We start from the raw sequence: 15788 nt of genomic DNA, 5'->3' as shown, positions 1-15788 counted from the left end.
TGTGGAGGTGCCCCTGTTGGACTGGGGTGTACGAAGTTAAAAATCACACACCAGGTTACAGTCCAATCGGCTTGTTTGGAAGCACTAGCTTTCGGAGCGCCGCTCCTTCATCAGGCGGTTGTGGAGTATACGATCATAAATTCTGTGTCTTACGGTCTTATACTCCACAACCACCTGATGGAGGAGCAGCGCTGTGAAAGCTAGTGCTTCCAAATAAGTCTGTTGGACTATAACCAGGTGTATTGTGATTTTTAACTTTAAAATTTGTAACAAATTCCTGCACACTGAGCATGCTCCGCGGTGTCAGCAAGCACTGCGCATGACCGCCAGTGTCAGCAAAGCACTGCGCATATTCCTTGGTGCCCGCAGAAACTGCGCATCAGCTCCTTTCCATGGACCAATGGAGAACCTTGGAGGACCGGAAGGAGACTGGTCCTCCTGCCAACCAGAGCCGGCCATTGTCGAAATGTGGAGGTTGGACCGTGAGCTCTGAAGCTGCTGCTGCTCCTCTCTCTGTGAACTTCACCCCAGACTGTAACTTCCTTCCTCTGTCTAACTTTTGTGAGTACAACAGTCTGTTTCTCACCACTTTTTGCATTTTTTGTTTCATTCTGGGGTTCAATTGTTAACTTGCAGCAACTGAAAGGAAAGAGTGAATCGTGGGGCGGCGGGGGGACGGACTCTGGAAAAGTTGATCCAGGTCTGTGTCTCAATTTGCAAACACATGGCAAATGCAGTGACACAATCTATAGCTCTTGATGTTTAAAAAAAAACGCAGAGAGGAGGCGCATTGCTTAAATGGTGATATGTTGAGATGTGATGAAAGTGAGATGATGGAGATCAGAGTTGAATATTGTGGCGCTGAAAAAGCACAGCAGGTTAGGCAGCAACTGAGGAGGAGGAGAGTCAATGTTTTGGGCATGAGCCCTTCATCAGGAATGATGTGTGGATGGACAAAGGGGCCTCAGCGTCCTTCTACGTCAGTCACTGCCAGTTGTCAGACAGGAGCAGCAAGCAATCAGCAAGGCAAGTGGTATATTAGCAAGAGAAGCTTCGAAATCCTCATTTCCCCTTCCCCCACCTCATCCTAGTTTCTAACCTCCAGCAACACTGTCCAGACTTGTCCGACCTGCCTTGCTCCTTTTCCACCTATCCACTCCACCCTCTCCTCCCTGACCTATCACCTTCATCCCCTCCCCCACTGACCTATTGTACTCTATGCTACTCTATCCCCACCCCCACCCTCCTCTAGCTTATCTCTCCACGCTTCAGGCTCTCTGCCTTTATTCCTGATGAAGGGCTTTTGCCCGAAATGTCGATTTCGAAGCTCCTCGGATGCTGCCTGAATTGCTGCGCTCTTCCAGCACCACTGATCCAGAATCTGGTTTCCAGCATCTGCAGTCATTGTTTTTACCCTATTAGCAAGAAAAGTTGAGTTCAGAAGTGGGGATGTCTTCCTGCAGTTCGGTCAATCATTGAATCTATTCAAGGCTGAGTTCATTTGACTTTGAAGAACAAAGAAGTGGGGGAAGGTAAGAAAATGGTTTTAAGACCAATATAGAACAGTTACAGTCATACAGCACAGAAACAGATCGTTAAGTCCAACTAGTCCATGCTGACTGTGTTCTGAAACTAAACTAGTCCCACCTGCCAGTGTTTGGCCCAGACTCTCTGAACCTTTCCTATTGCAATTGCAACATTTAAGAGGCATTTGGATGGATATATGAATAGGAAGGGTTTGGAGGGATATGCTGGCAGGTGGGACGAGATTGGTTTGGGATATCTGGTCAGCATGGACGGGTTGGACCGAAGGGTCTGTTTCCATGCTGTACATCTCTATGTACTTATCCAAATGTCTTTTAAACACTGTTACTGTACCTGCATCCATCACCTCCTCTGGACATTAATACCACATGAGAACTATTCTCTGTCTTAAAATAAAAAGGTGCCCCTCATGTCTTTTTAAAATATTTCTCCTCTCATCTTCAAAGTTTGCTCTCTAACCTTGAAACACCCATCCCAGAGAAAGAATACCTGCTATTCACTTCATCGATACCCCTGAAGATTTTATAATCCTCTCTAAGGTCATCTCTCAACCTCCAATGCTGCAGTGAAAAAAATCCCACCCTGTCCACCTAGATGCCGGTACATTTATATCCAGTTATGAACTGTTCAATGCTGGTGCCGACTGAAAGACCAAATGACCTATTCCTGCTCCAAATTCTCTCACCCTGTGTCCAGGACAGCAAGAGACCATATGACAAACGTGCAGAAATTAGGCGATTCAGCCCATCAGATCTACTCCACCATTTAATGACAACTGATACGTTTCTCAACCCCATTTTGAAATTTTGATTTTGGAAAGGCAGATCAGGAAAGTATCTGCAAAGTTAATGGGGAGTGTTGTTGACCAAAGATACCTTGGAGAGCCGGTTCATAGTTTCTTGAAAGTGGAGTCACAGGTAGACAGGATTGCGAAGGAGGTGTTTGGTATGCTTGCCTTTATAGGTCAGTGCATTTCAGTACAGATGTTGGGAGGTCATGTTGCCCCTGTACTGGACATTGATTCAGCCACTTTTGGAATACTGCGTTCAGTTCTGGTTACCCTGCTACAGGAAAAGTGTTGTGAACCTTTGACAGGGTTTGGCAAAGATTTACAAGGTTGGAGGTTTGAGCGATAGGGAGAGGCTGAATAAGCCGGGGCTATTTTCCCTGGAGCATTGAAGGCTGAGGGGTGACTTTATAGAGGTTCATATGGAACATGGATAGGGTGAATAGCCAAAAACATTTCCACATAGTAGGGAAGTCCAAAACTAGAGGGCATAGATTTGAGGTGAGAGGGGAAAGATTTAAATGGAACCACATGGACAACTTTCTCACACAGAGAGTGATGCAAGCATGGAATGAGCTGCCAGAGGACGTGGTGGAGGCTGGTATAATTACAGCATTTTAAATGGCATCTGGTAACAGGGTGAATTGAGAGGGATATAGGCTAAGTGCTGACAAATGTGACTATGCTAATTTGGGATATCTGGTCAGCACAGACAATTTGGACTGAAGGAAAGCAGAAGTATTATTGTGAAGACTGGACTTTCAGAGCAGCTTCCAAAGATATTTTGTCCTTACGCTGGGAGTAGAGCTAAAATGAAATCTTTCATTTGCGAGATGGCAACTGAGTAAGTGAGGATATCCAGGATTTTGATGGAATGTGGGAATTTGTTGCAATGTGGGGTTGAAGTGTTTTAAGTAAAGTGTCCTGAGTGGGAAGCCTAGTGAAGGGTTTCAGTGGGTTTTTGTTTTAAACTGCTCATTTCTTTCAGCCCTCAACAATGTACTTCCAATGCTGTCCATCAGAAGGAGTGGTGAATCAGTAACTGGTATCATCAGAAGCCTTACGGTTTTCAGTACTGCAGGTATTGCATTGTTGCATCAGCATTGTAAAGGTTATCGGCAGCAGTGGGAGGTGTGGGCTGTATTCACTGGAAGCGATGAAGCAGTTAGATAACACACATATGAGAGGGCAGGGTGGGACTTGTCTTTCAATTTGCAGAAGTTGGGAGGTTCTGGGCAAACACAACTGCAGTAAATCATAGAAGCCCTACAGTGTGGAAGGAGGCCATTCAACCCATCAAGTCCACACTGACTCATCGAACAGCATGCCACCCAGACTCACCCTATCTCGTCGTTTCTGCTTGTGGGTTAGACTAGGTAACAAGATTAGGGGTAGGTTTAAGGCAGAGGAGGAGGGACTACATTTCCTGGAGAGTGGTGAATCTATGGAATTCTTTGCCCAAGGAAGCAATAGAAGCAGGCATATTCAAGGCACAGTTCGATGGGATTTTGGATGGTAGGTGAATTTAGGGTAGTCAGGATAATGTAGGTAAGTGGAGCTGAGATGATGGATAGATCAGCCATGATCTTAAAGAATGGCGGAGTAGGCTCGATGGGCCAAATGGCCTCTTTCTGCACTGAAGGGATTTTATGATTGCTTCATATGGTGTATATCTGATATTCGCTGTTGTACAAGCTGCATGGCTATGATTTTTCACCTTCAAATATAGTAATGGAATTACATCCTGTATTTCTTGTATTCATTTTATTTTAACAGGTCAGCAGGAAGTCTTTCGGCAACTTTGCTGGCTTTCTTTCCTGAAGCAGCCTTGACATTTCATTTTTATATCCTTCATTCAGCTCCATTTCCAGCACCTTTGTAGGAAAATTGTTCCAGGTGATTGTCACCTAAATGAAGTTTTCCTCTTTATATACTAAATGCTATCTGGCTGAATGAGGGTTTTCAGGTTTCTGTGTCATGGATAATATATGATCAGCAGGTATCTGGCAATCTAAGTAATTTTCACCGAAGTTATGTTCATTTGACTGTACTGACCGTGACTTATTTCATGGTTTCTTTTGCAGGAAGACATAGGGAAATAAATCTGAAACCAAAAGATACATCAGTTTCTGACAGAGTCACTTGATTCATTGGGACTTGAATATCAGCAGCCATTCCAGTCGAGAAGAAATGTTTGCTTTTGTCTGCTTGGACACTGGTGTGGCAGGAAGAATACTGATACACCCAAATGAGGGAGATTCAATGCGGTGACTGTGAAAAGTACAGGACTTCACACCATTTACTCAGCTTGGAGGATCAAAGAGGCCGTTCACTTGCTCTCTGTGTGGGAAGGGCTTCACCTGCTCCTCCCACCTGCAGAGACATCAGTGAGTTCACCTCCATCGCAGGGGGATTGAAGGAGCTTCGGCCGAGTGCCATTCTCGACTGCATTAATAACCCAGTTCTGGGGGCTCCCGGGTTTGAATCTCACCATAGCAAATGGCGGATTTGGAATTCAGTCAGAAATCTGGAGTTCAGAATCTCATTATGAAACCATTTTCGGGGAACAAACACCCCAATCTGATTCACTTATGCTTTAGGGAGGAAACTGCCGTTGTGGCAAAGGATTCACTCAGTCGTCCCAGCTGCATCCTTTCCCTGGCCTATATGTGACTCCAGACCCACAGCAGCGTGGTTGATTCTTGACAGCCCATCTGCAAATGCGCGGGGCGAATCTTACTTGCATACAGGCTATGAGTTGCAATTTCTGGATCAGTGGTGCTGGAAGAGCACAGCAATTCAGGCAGCATCCGAAGACAGGCAAAATCGACGTTTCGGGCAAAAGCCCTTCCCGAAACGTCGATTTTGCCTGTCTTCGGATGCTGCCTGAATTGCTGTGCTCTTCCAGCACCACTGATCAAGAATCTGGTTTCCAGCATCTGCAGTCATTGTTTTTACCTCTATGAGTTGCAATTGCTGAGTGAAGCAATACTTCCTCCAGGCTAAGGCTGCACCATGGATCGAATTACAAAGGAACAACTCAGCTGACCAATAATGAAGGAAGCGGGATGCAGGAGAGTGTGTGTGTATATGTGTGTGTGTATGTGAGAGTTTCAATAAAAAGCTACTTTTTGTGCACTTTTTTGCTGGGACGATCTGAAGCTGCAACAAAGTTAGGTCCCAACAAAAGTTACCTGAACTTACTGTCGGACTCAAACATTGAAGGCTATGAGATCCAACAGGCTTTTCTTTTAAAGCTGCTAATTTCTTTCAATCTCCGACGCGAGGTTTCCAATGTCTTATATCAGAAGGAGCAGTCAATGTGTAGCTCGTATTATTAGAATTGTACATTTTTCAGGCTGATGGTTCATTGTTTCCTCAGCATTGTAAAGTTTACTGGCAGCAATGGGAGGGGTGGGCTGTTTTCACTGGAAACAAAGTTAAAATCCAGTTACAGTCCAACAGGTTTATTTGGAAGCACTAGCTTTCGGAGTGTTGCTCCTTCGTCAGGTAACTGTACAGCAGGATCATAAGACACAGAATTTGTAGCAAAATGATATATTGAACAAACCTCGACTGCTTTTAAGTGTTTCATCTTTAGAATGGGTTGCAGGTTTCAGTTCATTAGTATGTAAATCCCAAAACTTCTTTTAAGTCACAGTCTCGAGATAACTTAAGGTTTTACAAAGAGGTGCCATTTCAGCTCAGACAATGCATGAAAGATGTGAGGTTCGAGTCTGTCTTGAGTCAAAGTAGGAATTTATAAAATATTACATGGATTGACTGTCTGCAGGTTGTGCACTTTTTGAGCAAATGCAAATTCATCCCATGGTCTTATCTATGTGTGCATGCATGAGAGTGAGTGAGTGTGTGCTTCCCCGTGAGTCTGGCTGAGAGAGTATGTGTTTGCGTGTGTGCATGCTTGGTAAAGTGAGAGTGTGCAGGAGTATAAGTCTGTGAGAGCATGTGTGTGTGGGTGAGAGTGTGGGTGGGTACATGTGTTGTGCATCTGAAAGAGCGCGTATATCTGAGAGAGTGGCTGCATGAGTATGTGAGAATGTATGGCTGTGTGTGAGAGACAGAGAGACAGAATGTGTACAGTGTAGTGGGGTCACCTGTAATGTAACATAAACCCAAGGTCCTGGTGAAGGCCGTCCTCATGGGTTCCAAACTTGGCTATCAGTCTCGCCCGGCCACTAAAAATGATTAAGCAGTTACACAATAGACACGGGAGAGGGCAGGGTGAGACTTGTCTTTCGATTTGCAAAAGGTGGAAGGCTCTGAATGATGTGATCCAGGGCAACCACAACTTGGAGGACCTTCGGCTCAGAGAGGTGGAGCTGGAAGCCAGTTTGCTGACATGCTGGGAGGGCAAGGCGGAAAGTTAATTAGATGTTTTTTTATTCTGGGAGATGGTCTTTCCCTCCATACAGAGTCTTCTGATGGGGTCAGTGGACAGGGTCAGGAGGGTGTGAGCCCAGGTCAGGCAGGCAAAGGGGATCTGGGAGAGGGCTGCAGGGGGGAGGAGCTAACTGTGGGGTGGTGGGAGTAAGAACAACGTTAGGGAGGGGGAGGTAAGGGACAGAATAGTGACAGGGATTGCCTCTTGTTCTCTGCAGTTGGCAGCAGAAGCACAGATGGTATCGGAATCTGGTGCCGGGATTCAGGAACCGATGCGTTCAGGGCTGGAGAAGTGGGAAAGGGAGGTGCAATGGGTGTGGTCCAACGATGTCAGGAGGACACAGCCTCTGCTGAGGGCGCATGAGAAGGTAAAAGCTGCAAAGACAAAGCAGAACCTCAAAGCACTGGGTGGGATGGTGGCTCAGTGGTTAGCAATGCTGCTTAATAACGCCAGGAGCCTGGGTTTGATTCCACCCTTGGGTGACTGTCTGTGTGAAGTTTGGCATGTTCTCCCCCTTGTGTCTGTGTTGGTTACCTCTGGGTGTTCTGGCTTCCTCCCACAGTCCAAAGATCTGCACTTTAGGGTGGATCCGGTGTGCTAAAGTGTGCAGGTGAGCTTGCATCTTTTAGGATGACCATGTTAGTTTTGGTTCCTTCATTTGTAAATCCCAGAACTTTTTTTAAACTTACATTCTCAAGATAGCTTTTAACAATAGGTGTCATCTCAGCTCAGATAATGCATTGAAGGTGAGACATTAAAGTCTGTCTGTATCCCAATGTTAGGTCAGACTGATTCTATTTCTAAAGTGGGAGCTACAGAATCTTACATGGATTTATGCAGTTTTTGAGTAATTCGGAATAGAATGGACTTCTGCAAGGAAGTGTATAAACAACTGACCAGGAACACGACAGGCAACTACCAGCTGATCTGGGGCCTTGGAGGGAGGTGAGGGGTAAAGCCCCAAAGGAAACTTGCATATCCGCCACAGATTCACCTGCACCTCCACACACATCATCTATTGCATCCTCTGCACCCGATGTGGCCTCCTCTATATTGGGGAGACAGGCCGCCTACTTGCGGAGCGTTTCAGAGAACATCTCTGGGACACCCGGACCAACCAACCCAACCACCCTGTGGCTCAACACTTCAACTCCCCCTCCCACTCCACCAAGGATATGCAGGTCTTTGGACTCCTCCATCGCCAGACCACAACAACACGACGGTTGGAGGAAGAGCGCCTCATCTTCCGCCTAGGAACCCTCCAACCACAAGGGATGAACTCGGATTTCACCAGTTTCCTCATTTCCCCTCCCCCCACCTTGTCTCAGTCAAATCCATCGAACTCAGCACCGCCTTCCTAACCTGCAATCTTCTTCCTGACCTCGCCACCCCCACCCCAGTCTGACCTATCACCCTCACCTTGACCTCTTTGACCTCTTTCCACCTATCGCATTTCCGACACCCCTCCCACAAGTCCCTCCTCCCTACCTTTTATCTTAGCCTGCTGGACAAACTTTCCTCATTCCTGAAGAAGGGCTTATGCCCGAAACGTCGATTCTCCTGTTCCCTGGATGCTGGCTGACCTGCTGCGCTTTTCCAGCAACACATTTTCAGCTCTGATCTCCAGCATCTGCAGACCTCACTTTCTCCTCAAATGATTTGATGCTTTGGAGTACAAAATCAAAAAAAAATGTTGAACAGTTACAGGAGAACTGCCAAAAGACCAACAAATGTAGGCTGCTAGTGAAAACTCAGAAGCACCTGTCCAGAGAAGGAGTCTGCACAGAGAAAAAACATCGACACCGACCTGGAGAGCAAATCTACAGAGGAAGATACAAAGAGAAGATTTAACAGCTGGCTGGTTTTGAAGTTTGAGTCTTTCGGTAAATCTTAATCAAGGGTTTTTTATTGGACTGGTATCATACAGGGGAAGGTAGAAGATAGGTTAGAGACAGGAGTTGTAAATAGTTGTTAATTAATTATTTTCCGTTAGACTTTAATAAATGAAGTTGTTAATTTTAACTTTAAATACTGACCTTTGGGAATAGTTTCTTGGTTCTTGAATTTTCACAGATTACCACATGGGTTAAACCTTCTCTATGTTGCTGGTTTAAATTAGGTAGGGGAGGTTGCACCCAGTGTTGTAAAATTTGGGGGCTTTCGTCCAAGATTTGAACTGGTTCAGACAGATTTTAATAGATTTGGCGGTACGAAAAATCCCAGCAGATTTAAACACTTGCAAGTAAGTGTCCTAGATCATTAAATAAAACTTTAAATAGTGACTTTTCGAAACAGTTCCTTACCTCTTGAATTTTCACATTACCACCTGGGGTAAATCTTTTTTGGGTTTAAATTAGTGGGGGGTGCAGTCCGTGTCATAACAGTTCTGATGATGTAGAAATAGAGTAGTGGAGCATGGAAACAATTTGTTTGTTCCGTGCCAATCGGATATCCTAAATTAATCTAGGCCCATTTGCCAGCTCTTGGCCCATATCCCTCCAAACCTTCCTGTTCATATACCCATCTAGATGCCTTTTGAATATTGTCATTGTACCAGCCTCCACCACTTCCTCTGGGAGCTCATTCAATCCACACACCACCCGCTGCCTGAAATAGTTGCCCTTTAGGTCCCTTTTACTCCTTTCCCCTCTCACTCTAATATAAATTAATTGCTGCTTTTTCTGAACAAGCTCAGTGGTTAGCACTGCTGCCTTATAGCGCTAGGCACCCGGGTTTGATCCCAGTCTCGGGCAACTGTCTGAGTGGAGTTTGCACCTTCTCTGCGTGGGATTCCTTTGGTGCTCCGGTTTCTTCCCACAATCCAAAGATGTGCAGGTTTGGAGAGGGCACTTGAGGGGAATTAACTTTCACACTTTTTTTCTACTCCTTAGGTCCCTTTTAAATCTTTCCCCTCTCACCCTCAACCTATACCCTCCAGTTTGGGAGTCCCCTACCCTGAGGAAAAGATGAGTAGTCAAATAAAATGCAAAAGGAATAAAATGTCGAGCCGCAGGATAAATATAAAATGTCGCTCCAGCCTTTCTTGTCTCCGAGTGTCATTTGGCCACAAAATCTGTCAGTGACACCAGCAACTTCACAGAGCATCTTGCGCATGCTCCTCGGTGACAACACACACTGCGCATGTTCGCCAGTGTCAGCAAAACCTGCGCGTGCTCCTGGTTGTCCGCGAAATCTGCGCATGCTCTTCTTTTGTTGGGCCAATAGGAAGCCCTGGAGGACCGGAAGGAGCGTGGTCCTCCTACTAATCAGAGACAACCCGATTGTGTTTCTCTCTCTCGCCTTCAATCTCAATTTATGGAGGGGGCAGATTCTGGAAAAATTGGGCCAGGTCTGTGTCTCAGTTGGCAAACTCATGGAAAATGCAGTACCACGATGTGAAGTGATAGCATTCCCTGTGGGGGGTGGGGAGGGAAAGCAGAAAGGAGATGCATTGTTTTAATGTTGACATATTGGGATGTGGAGAAAGTGAGGACTGCAAATGTTGGAGTTCAGAGTCAAAAAGTGTGGTGCTCGAAAAGCACAGCAGATGAGGCAGCATCCGAGGAACAGGAGAGTCAGCGTTACTGACACGAGCCCTTCATCAGGAATGTGTATAAAGGGGCCTCAGCGTCCTTCCATACCAGTTAATGCCAGTTGTGAGATAGGTGCAGCAAGCAATGAGCAAAGCAGGTGTTATCTTAGCAAGAGGAATTGAGTCCAGAAGTGGGGATGTCTTCCTGCAGTTATGGGATCATTGAATATATTCAAGGCTGAGTTCATCTGATTTGGAACAACAAAGAAGTGGATGTTTATGGGGGAAGGCAAGAAAATGGTTTTCAGACCATTGCAGAACAATTACCGAGTCAAACAGCACAGAAACAGTCCCTTCAGTCCAACTACTCCATACTATGTTCTCAAACTAATCTAATCCCACCTGCCAGTGTTTGGCCTATATCCCTCTGTCACAAAGCTGGTCCTTTTACTAAAAGCTGGTCCTTCTTCTCAAGGATGCTGTGTCCTTGGTTTTTTTTTCAGAAGGGTGGTTAAAAAAACCTGGGCTCTGAAGCGACTCGTTTAGTACAGAGATGAAAAATGGTATTGGGAGGCATTTTTGGTTATATGTGAACAGATGAGACTTGAGGCCAAAGCTTTTATGTTTTAGAAGTGACCTGTACAATGAAAGGGGAGTGGTCAGTCCTGAAAGCTGAAGTCCCGTTTGGGTGAGTTAATCAGTGGACTATGTGGAGAAAGGCTGCTAACACTGTCTCCTTCTGCCCTTCTAACTTCAATTGTAAGCCTCTGTTTCAGTTTTACTTTGTTTAAGCGGTTTGTTTTTTTTTTGGAAATGTTGTGTTCAAGCATTGCGAAGAGTGTTCAGAGTTTCTCCACAGCTTGTACTGTACTTAATAAAGTTTGGTTGTTCACAGAAGTTGGCGTATTGCAGTGTAAGAAGCTCAAGCAAAAGAACTTAACAAAGGAACCTAAGGGATAAGTCTTTCATGCAGAAAGTGGCATGTTTAAGGAAAGAGCTGTCAGAGGAAGTGGTGGGTGCTGGTGCAGTGGCATCTGGATGGGTATACGATTAGGAAGGGTTTAGACAATATGGGCAAAAATGCTGGCAAATCGGCCGAGATTAGGTTAGGTTATCTGGAAGGGTGCTCCATATCTCTATCACTCTGGCTAGCCACTAACATTTGCCACATCTATATGTACAGTTTCTCTCTGGTGTCAGTGTCAATGCCTTGATATTCTTAACCGGACTGGCAGTGATGACTTTTATAATCTTTTCTTACAGACTATCTGAAGACAGAAGTTCAAAGTCAACAGATAAAGGGCTTATGTCCAAAATGTTGATTCTCCTGCTTCTCTGTTGCTACTTGCCATGCTGCGCTTTTCCAGTGACGCAGTTTTTGACTCTGACTCTCCAGTGTCTCCAGTCCTCACTTTCACGTCAATGTCTGACAGTTACTCAATCCATCAGGACAGCAACAATTTTCAACTATGATTCTGTGAGAAGGAGCAAAGCTTTCTTTTTGGTTCCTGTTTGAGTACGGGGGCACTGGTTGAAAGACCCTACTGTTGCAGCGCACTGAGTGTGGAGCCTGAAACAACTCTACTGCCTGGAAAGAAGAATTCATGGCAGGGTTGTACACGTGTGTGTGCAGCTGAAGCTTCGGCCATGGAGAAACCCGAGGAAACACGCCCTGTTGAGAAACCATGGAATTGTGGCGACTGCGGGAAGAGCTTCCGTGTCCCATCTGTCCTGGCGGCTCATCAGTGCAATCACACTGGGAAGAGGCCGTTCTCCTGCCCCGAGCGGGAGAAGGGCTTTACTAGCTCCTGTGTCTTGCTGGCCCACCAGCATATACACACTGGTGAGAGGCTCTTCAGTAGCCACGAATGCGGGAAAGCCTTCAGCAATTCCTCCAACCTGCTGAAGCACTGGCGAGTCCACACGGGGGAGAGGCCATTCAGCTGCCCCGAATGCGGGAAGGCCTTCAGCAATTCCTCCAACCTGCTGGCCCATCAGTGGGTCCACACGGGGGAGAGGCCCTTCAGCTGCCCAGAGTGCGGGAAGGCCTTCAGCAATTCCTCCCACCTGCTGAGACACCAGCAAATCCACACGGGGGAGAGACCCTTCAGCTGCCCAGAGTGTGGGAAGGCCTTCGCTAAATCCTCCGACCTGCTGGCTCATCAGCGGGTCCACACGGGGGAAAGGCCCTTCAGCTGCCCAGAGTGTGAGAAGGCCTTCAGCAATTCCTCCAACCTGCTGAAGCACCGGCGAGTCCACACGGGGGAGAGGCCATTCAGCTGCCCCGAATGCGGGAAGGCCTTCAGCGACGACTCCAACCTGCTGAAGCACCGGCGGGTCCACACGGGGGAGAGGCCCTTCAGCTGCCCAGAGTGTGGGAAGGCCTTCAGCAATTTCTCCAACGTGCTGACCTATCAGTGGGTCCACACGGGGGAGAGGCCCTTCAGCTCCCCAGAGTGTGGGAAGGCCTTCAGTAAATCGTCCGACCTGCTGGCCCATCAGCGGGTCCACACGGGGGAGAGACCCTTCAGCTGCCCAGAGTGTGGGAAGTCCTTCAGTAAGTCCTCCAACCTGCTGGCCCATCAGCAGGTCCACACCGGGGAGAGGCCCTTCAGCTGCACAGAGTGTGGGAAGGCCTTCAGTAAGTCCTCCAACCTGCTGGCCCATCAGCGGGTCCACACGGGGGAGAGGCCCTTCAGCTGCCCAGAGTGCAGGAAGGCCTTCAGCAAGTCCTTCAACCTGCTGAGACACCGGCAAATCCACATGGGGGAGAGGCCTTTCGCCTGCTCTGAGTGTGCTAAGGCCTTCAGCAATTCCTCTGACCTGTTGTCCCACCAGCGGGTCCACACCAGGGAAAGGCCATTCAGCTGCCCCGAGTGTGGGAAGGGGTTCACCTGCTCCTCCAAACTGCTGGCCCACCAATGGGTCCACACCGGGGAGAGGCCGTTTGCCTGCCCTGACTGCGGGCGGAGGTTCACATCCTCCTGCAACTTGCGGAGGCACCAGTGCATCCAACAATCAGATTCCACCAGTGACACTGCAATGGGTCACCCCCAGGGCTGAACCTCCTGCCCATTCTGACAGTGGGTACAGTGAGCTTTTTTTGTTTTGTGCTGGACTTACCTCCCCCCAACCCACACAAGCCCACCTACGTGGCTCAGGGGTGGCATGGTGACTCAGTGGTTAGTACCACTGCCTCACGATGCTGACCTGGGTTCAGTTCCACCCTCGGGATGACAGTCTGTGTGTAGCTTTCACGATGCCCCCCCCCCCCCCCCACGTCTGTATGGGTTTCCTCTGAGTGCTCTGGTTTCCTTCCCCTAGTCTAAAGGTGTGCAGGTTAGGATGGATTGGCCCATCTAAATTGCCCCAAAGTGATCAGGGATGTGTAGGTGTGATGCATTAGTTGGGGTAAATGTAGAGGAATAGGGATAGGGGAATGGGTCTGGCTGGGTTACTCTGCGGAGGGCCAGTGTGGACTTGTTGGGCCAAAGGACCTGTTTCCATACTGTAGGGAATCTAATCTTAAAAAAAATTCCTCCAAGCAATATTGATAAAATATGCCGAGTTGGACAAAGTACCCTGTCAAGTTTGAGACAAACCCAGATTTGAAGAAGTCGGAAGTCACATGACACCATGTTACAGTGCAACAAGTTTATTTGAAATCACAAGCTTTAGGAGCATTGCTCTTTCATGAGTGCTGCTCCTTCATCACTTCATCTGGTGCCGTGTGACTTCTGACTTTGTCCACCCCAATTCAACACCAGCACCTCCGCATCAGAGTTGACAAATGAGATTGGATTTTATTTGGCCTGATTGTGAGATGTTCATTTGGAAACTCAAAACTGTCGTACCGATAAAGAGATGCGAATCATAGAGTCCTACAGCAGGAGACAGGCTCTTCGGTCCAACATGTCCATCAACACTAAGCCCATTTCCCTGCACTTGGTCCATTTCCTTCCATACCTTTCCTCTCCACGTATTTCTCCAAATGCCTTTTAAATGTTGTTAATTGACCCACCTCAACCACTTCCGCTGGCATTTCATTCCATATGTGTACCACCGTCTGCGTAAAAAGAAACATTGCCCCTCACATTCCCTTTTATTCTTTTTCCTCTAATCTTAAACTGATGCCCTCTAGCCCTCACTTCCCCAACCCCAGGGTAAAAGTCTGAGAGCATTCACCCTCTACGATCTCTTCACTTCTCTAAGGGCCTCTCTCAGTCTCTAATGCTCTAAATAAAAATATCTTAGCTTGTCCAACCTCTCCCTTTTACACAGACCCTTGAATCCTGGTAACATCCTTGTATATGTCTTCAGCACGCTTCCAAGTTTAATAACATATTTGTTATAGACACTGCCCTGTTGACCTATTTTGTTGGAAATATAGGACCTAATCCAACTGGATAATCTGGCTGATGGGGCAGGAAACCACTTCCTTTCTTGAGAGACAAGTCTCCTGGAGAGAACTGGCTGGCTGACTGATCTACTGACCCTCACAGTGCCCCACTGCCTTCAGTTATCTGGAAGGAGTCTACAGATGGTGCTTGAAACCTTTATCATCTTTGGGATGGATCCCCATTCATTCCGTGCTATGGAGTCATGCTGCCTGGAAACAGACCCTTCAGACCAACCAGTCCATGATCCCCAACGAAACTAGTGCCACCCATCTGCTCCTGGCCTGTATCCAGTTTGTTAATAGTTTTGTTCATTTGTTCACCGTGAGAGTTGGATAAATAAATTGCTGATTGTTGATTTTAAAGCATTGGGGATTTATTCTTCTCACTAGAGCAGGTTACACCACTTTTAATGCTAATTTTACAGATTATTGGGCGACACGGTCCTCTGGGTGTTTCTGTTTGAGAAAGGTGGTGCTGTCAGCCTTCGCTTTATAAGAGTATTGACGTGATGTACTGCTGAATGCAATGGAGTCAACATGAATCCCAGCCTCTCACTGTGGTTGTGGGTGAATCGCCTTAATTTGGCTCTTAACTCAGAAACTGCACACAATTAACTGCTGAAACAATGATTAACACTTTATTGTATGTAGCAACCAAAAATAAAACTCAAGTAACCAAGTTCAACCTCACTCACAACTTGGCTATCACCCAATTGATGGCAGAATTTAACTGAGTTTCCCCCAACAGTATCTGTCTCTGGAAGTGTCCAGGGATTCAGTGCAGCATTCTTCTTCCAAGTACTGCTACTGCATCTTTCTGAGGTTGAATTCTGGTGGAGATTCCTCGCTTTCAAATCTGTGGTGTGATGCTTCTTTAGATTCTAACACCACATCCCCACACTTCTGGAGATCTCCGGTCTGTAGCTTACCTTCTTATCCTCGAGGGTTAGTGGTTTGTTTGATACAGCCTTTCCTGCAAAAAAACCCTTTACGTCAGGGCCTTCCTTCCACAGACAAACTTAATTGCCCTTTTGTCATGAGCTTATTAAACACTTAGCTCATCTGTCCCAAGAAGCAGCTAGTTATTTTGCGTACTTCTTCCCAGGGATGGTTAACTATCAGA

The 15788-nt window shown here is 46.8% G+C and overlaps 1 protein-coding gene across 1 annotated transcript in view; it reads left to right on the top strand.

Moving 5' to 3' along the window:
• The window catches only part of LOC148143774 (uncharacterized), a 167576-nt gene that overhangs the window by 90430 nt on the left and 61358 nt on the right, over positions 1–15788 (top strand). The window contains exons 4-5 of the mRNA XM_087975265.1: positions 12129–12648; positions 12733–13271. Of these exons, the coding sequence (XP_087831391.1) occupies positions 12129–12648; positions 12733–13271 (1059 nt within the window). The remainder of the gene's footprint in view (positions 1–12128; positions 12649–12732; positions 13272–15788) is intronic.

Source organism: Chiloscyllium plagiosum, unplaced genomic scaffold (genome assembly GCF_037043375.1).
Source record: "Chiloscyllium plagiosum isolate Xiang-an unplaced genomic scaffold, Cpla_swu_hap1 HiC_scaffold_27, whole genome shotgun sequence".
Classification (NCBI taxonomy): Eukaryota; Metazoa; Chordata; class Chondrichthyes; order Orectolobiformes; family Hemiscylliidae; genus Chiloscyllium; species Chiloscyllium plagiosum.
The sequence above is the reverse complement of the archived record's forward strand: the minus strand, read 5'-3'. Positions and strand labels throughout refer to the sequence as shown.